Below are 9,239 nucleotides of genomic sequence, written 5' to 3' on the forward strand. Positions count from 1 at the left end.
GCGGGAGGGAGTGAGGGCGGGTGGGGACCGGTTGTGCCGAGGAGCCTTGTTCGCCCAGCGAAACGCTGGTACTTGGAGAGCCATAGCGGCTTACGGTGTTACCGGGTGGAGAAAAGGCAGCGACGGCTGATTTTCCTGGTGTTTAATGAGCGGGTTAGCCTAGGGGGCGTGGGGGCTATCATAGCCCGCACTGGCCCAATTTGGATCTGAACTGGGGATTGGGGGTGAAGACTCGAAAAGATTTATTTCTAAAACTGCCCGTTTGTACTGCCTGCACGCATGTGCTTTAGGTCTTAAATGAGCTCCCGTTTCACCAGGGCAGCTGCCTTGCTCGGCACAGAATGATGGCGTCTGCCTCCTTTCCCATGGGAACTTTTTTCTCGTTACGTGAATAGCATTTCTACTTCATACATGTATACGTTAATCTTATGTATTCATAAGTTCAAAAGGACATTGCTTTCTACCTTGGAGTGCTTCCAGTTCAGCTGTACATCTTCTTGTGTGAACAACTTTTTGATAGCCTCCCAGAAAAAATAATCACAGGAAGGCTTTCTGTTTAGTTCTTACAACATTTTTGTAGGTGCTTGAAATGCATCAGATTACAAACGCATGTCTTATTTCTGCGTACTGTTAGTCTGAAAATATTGCTCCAAAGTAAAAACCAAACTTATTTCTACTCAAGATTTTCTTCAGGCAGAACAAAACCTAAAGAAGTGCTCCTTTCTATCTCCCTTTTACCTTAACAGTAATCTAAAGAAACCTTTTGTCTCATTTGGAGCGGTATTTTAATGTCTGTACAGTTTTAGATGCATGCACCAAGTACAGCTGCATATCTAAGCTCTTCAGCTAAACTCTTACAAAGAACAGCTTCGTGCAGTATGTGGTATTTCCACATGCTGGTGCAAGGGCATCTTTTGTAAAACAGCTTCCTTTTTTTGTCACGTTACCTGAATATTGGTTTTGTTTTTGTGAAGATGGCAAGCCTATGCTGCGTCAGGGCGACACAGGAGACTGGATTGGTACATTTCTAGGTCATAAAGGTGCTGTTTGGGGTGCCACTTTAAACACGGATGCCACTAAAGCAGCTACAGCAGCAGCAGATTTTACAGCGTAAGTGATTAACTGTCTTTGAAGTCCGTATTTTGATTTTAGTCTATAGTGCTCTTTGGTGACATGTAGCTGTAGTAAATTACTGATTCATTTGTTTTTCTTTAGTAATTGTTAGCTTATTTATGGCTAACCAAGTTAAACCCTAGACTTTTAGGTTCTTGAAGGCAGCTACAATTAATTCCATCATAACGAACAACTGTGCTTACTTCTTGATACATATACTTAATTACTACACTGGTTTGATATAACATTTCTGTCCAGCTTTAATCTCTGGCACTGTAGTGTAGTTATAACAGAGCTGAAAGAGTGATTTTTATTTTGCTTCTACCAGTTAGCGTCTCTTTATTACAAGAAAACTCTTGTGAAAATTCTGGTGACTTATTTCTGTGATGTGTTTTGTTGTTTGTTTGGGCTGTTTGCAGCATATATTGATATTTGGCAAGTTGAATCCTATTACGAGAGGGCAACCTCTGTTATGTTTCAGATAACTTCCTTTGTCTTAAAATGCTAATTAGTCTGCATTATCCTGGAGAATGGGATAAAGGAAAGTGGTGGGCGAGTACAAAAAAAAAAGCTTCATTAAAAGCATATAAAGTATTTTTATTGACTAACTGGCTCATAACTTACAAGAATGTAGCATTTATGATAAAATGTTATGATGGGGTCAGGAAGGATTGCTTACGAACTAATCTGACTGTTCAGGTTGATTTGTCCTGGTACTACTAAAATATAAATGTTTTCTCTTGCTATTTAGCAAAGTGTGGGATGCTGTGTCAGGCGATGAACTAATCACATTGGCTCACAAACACATTGTCAAAAGTGTGGATTTTACACAGGTATGAAAAGTCTTTATACATTATTCACCAGGGAAGTAAGCTCTTAAGTACATTTTGATATTAGTTACTTTTCTGCTTTTTTATGTGTGTATCTTAACAGGCAAATAATCTAGTATACCGCTTCAAGTTTTTGAGATAACTTAAATGTAATAAGTGTGTTAGAGGCTGTCTGAGAGAAAGAACTGTTATTGTAAGACTCACAGGTAAAGGCTGGTATTTTGATTCAAAATAGATTTGACCCTTTATAACTTCTGTTTCAGGATAGCAATTATCTGTTAACAGGTGGACAAGATAAACTGTTGCGTATCTATGACTTGAGCAAGCCAGAAGCAGGTGAGTCTGCTTTTAGAACCGATTCTTGGGTTTTGGAGTTAACTAAAAGTTTTGAAATTAAGTGCTACTTTCTGCTGTGAATCACAAAAGATAAAGTTGAGGATTGTTTTACAGATGTAGTGTCTATAACCTTTTTCTATAGTAAGATAAACAGTATGTTTTAAGCTTATGCTTTCACAAATAAATTGGAGTTTATCTATAATGGACTTCAAGGATACCATATTTCAGTTCAATGCAGACTCATTAGAAAGAGGTCTAATTAATTAAAATTTAGTCATCTGAAAGAAGAAAGACTCCGCATATTTACATGTGTTTATATTCATGTTGATACTGAACTAGTGATGATTAATATGAAGCTAGAGAACCTTGATGTTAAACTAGTGAGGCTTTTTAAATTTAGGCAATCAGATACGTAATTTACATTTATGCTGTTCCTGGGATAAGATCTACAAATAAAGTCTTAAGTGCTTGAAATAATTTTACAGTTTCTAGTAAATGAAAATCAATATAGCTTAAGAAAGCTCCCAAACTGCTGCATGACATTATTTCATTTTCTTACATGTATTAAAACATTTGGCTTCGTTTTAAGAACCTGATGTTGTCAGTGGACATACTTCTGGCATTAAAAAGGCTTTATGGAGCAGTGATGACAAACAGATTCTTTCAGCTGATGATAAAACTGTTCGGTAAGAAAAAGTAACTTTCAGTTTTCAAAGAAGCTAACTTTTATTTATTGTTATAATCTATGTAAGAAGATAGTAATCTTTTTTGGTAAAGGGTATAAGTAGCACAGGTTATTTGATACTAGATTATTATAGCTGCATGCCCAATACAGTTCTCTTCCGCTGTTAGAGACATACCTGTTGTTATAATTCTAATTTACCCCATAAACATGTCCTTCCTGATAAGAAGAGGTGGTCTTTGAGAACTGCATAGTAGAATAAATTTATGCTTTTCATAATCCTAGAGAAGATGGAATTCATAGATGTCAGCACACATTGTGCTGAGGTATTGCTGCCTTGTCTTCTGCGATCCAGCCTTGAAAGATGCAGAAGGCGTGGACTAGCGAGGGACTGGGATAAATGGCTGGGAAGAGTGTCTGGAAACAGTGCACTGTTGACACACATAGCCCTCTTTCTCTGCCTCGCTGATAAGTTGAGTAGGCTTTAGTGTTTTTGTAAGATGGCTCATCCAGTTACAGTTAAGTGTTTTGTTTACTTTATGCCCAATTGGTAGGAGATGTGCTGAAACCTAGACAAACCTGACTGCTGGGGAGATGAATTGACAAAGACCCTTCCTCAAACTAAGCTGTCCAGAAAAGCTGGGCGATGTGCCTTGCTTCCTCAGTTTTCTTGCTGATATGACCAGTATAATCTCATGCCTAGCTGTCTTGCCATTCTTGTATTTATGGCACAAAGCAGAGAGAAATCGAATGGTCTTTTCTGCTTTGTGGAAGGAAGGATGGGAGGGTGAAGTCACTGGTGCAATTTTAGTGTAGTCTCCTTTTCAGCTCCAGTTCTTTTCAGTTTCCTAGTGTTCAAGACAGGCAAGAGCCTGGTCTTGTTTATTTTTCTCTAAATTGTCAGAATAGAAATGCAGCTATCAGGTAATGAACGAAGGTTCTTACTTGTCATAGCAAAACAATTTCGTTCCTTTTCTGTTTAGATAGCTCTTGCACCCCTATACAGAAAACTATTATCTTAAAAGAATCTCTGTTCTTTGTCTAAATTGGCATTAGTACCTCTTTGCCTTCTGAGGTAAAAAGGCAGAACGGAATCTTAAAGCCTTGCTTCTAGAAAGCTCTATTGCTCAGGAGACTTATAACAAGGTTTTTGATCTCTACGAGAATCCTTTAGTTAAATAGTATGTGTACTGTTTAATGTTCCATTAAGCTTCAAAAGCAGCAGTATTTTAAAGTAAGCGTGCCTTCGTTCTCACCTAGACAAAGTTTTAAGATAAGGAAGCCACTGAAAATGCGATGTACCTGTGGAATCGAATCACATTCTTTGTTAGATGGCTCTTTAGATCCAAATCTTGCCATGGGTGGGAGGTGAAAATTGTTTGATTTGCTGAAGTAATCTGAGAATCTTTTTTTCCTCTTCGTTTCCTCTGAAGCCTCTGGGACCGGAGTACCATGACAGAAGTGAAAGCACTAAATGTCGCAATGTCAGTGAGCAGCATGGAGTATGTTCCAGAAGGACAGATACTTGTGATAACCTATGGGAAGACTATTGCTTTTCATAGTGCAGAAACGTGAGTCCAAAACACAGAATTTTCACAGGTTGAGTAATGGGCTTGGTTGCGGGTAAAAGCTGACTTTACAAGGCCAAAATCATCAAGCTGTCAGAACTGGCATTAGTGGACATCTTTGCTTGCCTTTTTGTCAGAGGCAGAGTGTGAAACATCTACCCTCTTCTAAAATAGTGAACCCTAACTGTGTATAAGATGCTACAGGTTTGGTACCATTTTCATATTTCATACTAATTGTGATTGTGGTTAAATAAGTTTCAGGGTTCAGTTCAGTGCTTTTCAGAGAACTAATTATTTATACATCTCTCTGATGTGTTAAGAAAGCAGATTACACACTTAAACGTATTCCAGAAAGTAGTTCTGAATGCATGAGCCCTTTGTTTTGCTTATTCTAAACTTGTTTCTAACTTGATGAGCGTGATTTGCAAGTATTAAAACTTGTTTCAGAAACTGTGTGTGGGTGTCTTCTGTTTTTCTTGAAAGCAGTTATGATTAGTAGAATCACAGTTTCTCTGCTCCGAGGATATTTTTTTTTAATGAACTTTACTAACAAACTTTTCCCCCCCTCAGTCTAGAGCAGATTAAATCATTTGAAGCACCTGCTACAATCAATTCTGCATCACTTCACCCTGCGAAAGAATGTTTGGTTGCAGGTGGTGAAGATTTTAAACTCTATAAATACGACTATAATACAGGAGAAGAATTAGGTATGTTTGTCTTCTATAATCAAAAATAAGTTCTGAAATGAGTATTAGATTAATGAAATAATGACTAATAAATGAAACTGCTGTACTCACATAAGATCTTAGCATACCAAGCTGTGCAAGGTGTTGAAAAGGTTAAATGAGTTAATTATGAGTTAAGCATTTTTTCCTGTCTCAGTATACCTAATGTTATTCTTCTAGAACTAATTAAAGCCTGCATTAAACAGTGCATTGCACCTACTTTAAAAAAAAGTTGTCATTCTGTATTGCTGCAATAGCAAGCTGTATGTTGAGTGTCATACTATAGCATTCATTAGATATATCTAATGAGTTGCAGCTACTTGCTTTTATGAAAAATGTGATATGTTTGTGTTCTTGTTAATGTTTGCCAAATGTATTTAAAAGAAAGTGTATTTCGAAGTTTGTCTGTTGATGCTGTCCTCGTTTAAAATTGTATGTGAGTGGCTGAAGGAACAGGAGTGTGTGTACTCCATGTATTGGCTTTGCAGTGAATAAATAAGCACCTTTTTTCTTGCAGTTAATAAAGCATTAATATGTTACCCAAATTTGAGATTGCTGAGATACCAATTAATAGAAGCTTTGTTTTGCGTCAGCAGCTAAATACTGAGAAAGTGCCACCCATCAGTGTGTTTTGTCTTCTGATCGGTTTTTACTAATTAATTTTAGTTGATGACTGAAACGTGAAATTAATGGTCTTGATACGTTCTTTTATAGAATCTTACAAAGGACACTTTGGTCCAATTCACTGTGTGAGATTTAGTCCTGATGGAGAGTTATATGCAAGTGGCTCTGAGGACGGTACACTACGGCTGTGGCAGACAACAGTAGGGAAAACCTATGGCCTTTGGAAGTGTGTAGTTCCTGGTAAGTGTGCGCTTGTTCCTGGTGAAACGTGACTGCTTCATGTGCACTTTTAAAGTAATATCTATCATAAGTGGTAAACATCTGAATCTCATGCAATAACTGTACTGTCTTCTGAGTGTCTCTATATCCACTCAAGTCTGTTAGATTTAAGAATTTATTTTTGTAGCTGTCACTTAAGCAGTTAACTTCATACCTATAAGCTTACTGAATATAGACACTTCCTGGATATTTAAGCAAATAGTTTGATGTATTTTTATGTTAAAGAGCAAGAAATAGGAAATACCACTTTTATAAATCTTAAGGAGATAAGAATCTCTAGAAAGAAGTGTGGATGATAGTTTTATTTGATATTGTACTTTGGTTCTCTAAACTTGGGGGGGAGCAATGTCTAGAAAACTGCAAGTGAGGATTCATTAATGGATTGCTTACCCAGCTGTTTCTCCTTAACATTAAATTAAATGGAAAATTTTAGTTTCTTGATTCAGGTGGGTGGGGGAAACTGAAGGTATTGACTGTTTTTTCTCCCTCCTCTCTACAGAAGAGGAGAATGCAGAAGCAGCAAAAGCAAGGACCACCCTTCCGGGAACTGCAGAGGAGGAAATAGGTAATACATTGAACTGCCAGCTTCAACTCAGTGAAGTGTTAAATGATCAGACAAGATGGTAGCATTCTTTAGTAAGGAAGAGGTAGTTTTCCCCAAGTACCTTCTAGCATTTTTTTACTCTTTTCCCAAGATCTTTGAGTGCATTTTCCTGAAAATGACCATGCCTCAGGCTAGCGACTAGAGCTGTGCAGACTGAATGGATGGGGCAGCATAACTGGATCAGGTTAAATGGCAAAACAAACTGAATTGGTCTTTAAGCAATCCCTGCAACATTTATTTGGTTTTTATATCTAAGCTGAAGTTAAATAATACCCTTTTTATTTAATTGCAGAAGATCTTGCTTCCGAAAACTCAGATTCAGTGTACAGCTCAACTCCTGAAGTTAAGGCCTGATCATTGCAACTGTTACGCGACATGGACATAACGAGACTAAATCAAGTGAACACAGTGATAAACAGCAGCCTTCCAGAGTGTGCTGTCTACGTAAGGCAAAGATGGGCAGTAATTGATGAGAATGCGGTGGAACTGGCTAGGTGTTGTCTGTAAGAGAACTGAGTATCCAAAAAAAACAACCAAACAAAAAAGGCAAGTAGTAGAGTTTTGCTATCTTTCTAGCATAACTGCCTACTGCCTTTTCAAAGAAGCGTGGAAGCCAAGATCCAGTCTCTCCAATTTCAATTAGACTCGTAGTGTGTTTTCTTTATTATGGAGAAGAGGTACAATGGCTTTTACCCATTTTTTTTCTTTCTTGAAAGTTGGAAAATTTGGCTTTAGTTGAAAAGAATGGATTATGTACTACAAGTATTTGGTTCGGGTTTTGTTTCATTGTACGCTGCTTCTGACCGTTTAACTGTTTTCAGTTGTCTAAATAAAATGCCTCTCAAAACTCGTATCTTACTGTTGAGCGTTGGGTTCATGGAATGGAAAAGCAACCAAGTTAACTATGTAATCCTTTCCAGAATCTGGGTTTTGTACTACACAGAGGGAAAGCAATAAGAATGTTTTAGTGTTGGTACAGAGGGTGGCAAGTTCCTTGATCTGTAAGCTTTGTGTCTTTTTATTCTTTAAAGTTTGAATGTAAATGTGAGTCTCTCAAATCAAAAACAGTGAAAACTGCTAAATTAAATGTGCTGCCTGAAATATTTGGTTGTACATGAAAATCTCAGAGGTTGGCTATGAATCTGTATAAAGCTTGGGTTTAGTCCTTCAGACTGGATGAAAAAGTTACTCTTTCAAGGTTACAAATCCTATTTTCTTCATTAAAGAAAATATTGCCATTCTTCCACTTGTCACTTTATTTAATGTTAAGCTGAAAGGGTTACATAATGCACTCTATAGGGAAAGGAGTTTATTCATACATCTCTTTATTTTTTTTCATATTCACACTTATCCTTACTGTTCTTTTGGAATTTACCCCAAGAGTACAGTAATGCTGTCATCTTAAAAAAAAAATTTAAAAAATGGGGTGTAAGTTAAAATGCGGACAGTTCTGTCTGAACATAAAAAAATACTTTTCCAAGGTGAAGGACAGTCAAACACCGCAATAGGTTGCCTGGAAAGGTGAAGTCTTCATTCTTGAAGACACAACCCAAGTGAATGGGGCCCTCGGGGACCTGCTGTAGCTGAGCCTGCTTGAGCAGGTGGTTGACAGAAGTCCTTTCCAGCTTCAGCTGTTGGGTGGGGAAGTCAGAGGGAAAACGAAAGAATGATACCATGAATCATGGTTTCTTAGTGCAATAGCAGGATTAAGGATCTGTTATTTCACAGACTTAACTGCAAAACTCATTTTGGGGTAATCTACTTGAATTTTACCCTAAAACCAAGCAATTTGCAACACTCTGATGTACAGTTAATTGTTTCAGCCTCATTAAATCTATTAAGGGCTCCAAATCTAGTGCCTCAGCCTAGAAGCTGTTCGTTCATCTTACAAGCTGAAGGATGTGTTTAGAACAAGAGATGTGCGCACCGCATGGTGAAAATTCTTCCAGGCTGTGGCCTGCGTGCCGTGCATCAAGCAGGCTGCGTGGCGTTTCACAGAGAAGTCTGGAACAGCATCCTCCGATTTCAGAGCTATGACCCTTTTACTGCTTTACGTGACGCTGCTGTGAGTTTGTGGTTGCTTTGCTAGCACTGAGCAAACAGGGCTCAGGTTGCAAGATGTTTCACCTAAACGGGAATATTAACAGTATGCGAGTTTGTGTCGTTGCAACGCTGGCAAGAAGCGAAGGCCGTGAAGTTGTCAGAGGGTTTGGCGGGTGTTAACGGAAAGTTTTCCAAGGTTGGTAAGTTTATAGAGCTCCTGGTGTAAGTGTTATGGTGGCTTCCACTTGAGGCTTACCTTTCGACTCCAAGAAACGGAGAGCTGCCGGGACTCTTCATCATCAGGACCACAAGTGAGGTGGTGTTACTGCTAAAGGAACCGAATATCCCAGCAGTTCCCGTCACGAAACGGCAGGGGCCTCCCGCTCTGTGGAGGCGGAGGGTAAGGCCTTGGCTGCCCCGTTACCGACTGCTCCG

General features: G+C 38.5%; 2 protein-coding genes across 2 annotated transcripts in view; both read left to right on the plus strand.

Annotated features, from left to right (window-relative positions):
* The first annotated feature begins 973 nt into the window (after positions 1-973).
* Positions 974-8,002, plus strand: STRAP (serine/threonine kinase receptor associated protein). Its single transcript, XM_009879650.1, has 9 exons — positions 974-1,110; positions 1,865-1,946; positions 2,207-2,279; positions 2,869-2,965; positions 4,395-4,532; positions 5,100-5,236; positions 5,969-6,118; positions 6,657-6,722; positions 7,054-8,002. The coding sequence occupies exons 1-9, from the start codon at positions 986-988 to the stop codon at positions 7,113-7,115; spliced, it is 930 nt and encodes a 309-aa protein (XP_009877952.1). The 5' UTR covers positions 974-985; the 3' UTR covers positions 7,116-8,002.
* Positions 7,137-9,239, plus strand: part of DERA (deoxyribose-phosphate aldolase (putative)) — a 60,901-nt gene continuing 58,798 nt past the window's right edge. The window contains 1 exon segment of the mRNA XM_009879760.1: positions 7,137-7,205. Coding sequence (XP_009878062.1) covers positions 7,137-7,205 — 69 coding nt within the window.

This window comes from Charadrius vociferus, unplaced genomic scaffold (assembly GCF_000708025.1).
Source record: "Charadrius vociferus isolate BGI_N301 unplaced genomic scaffold, ASM70802v2 scaffold90, whole genome shotgun sequence".
Lineage (NCBI taxonomy): Eukaryota > Metazoa > Chordata > Aves > Charadriiformes > Charadriidae > Charadrius > Charadrius vociferus.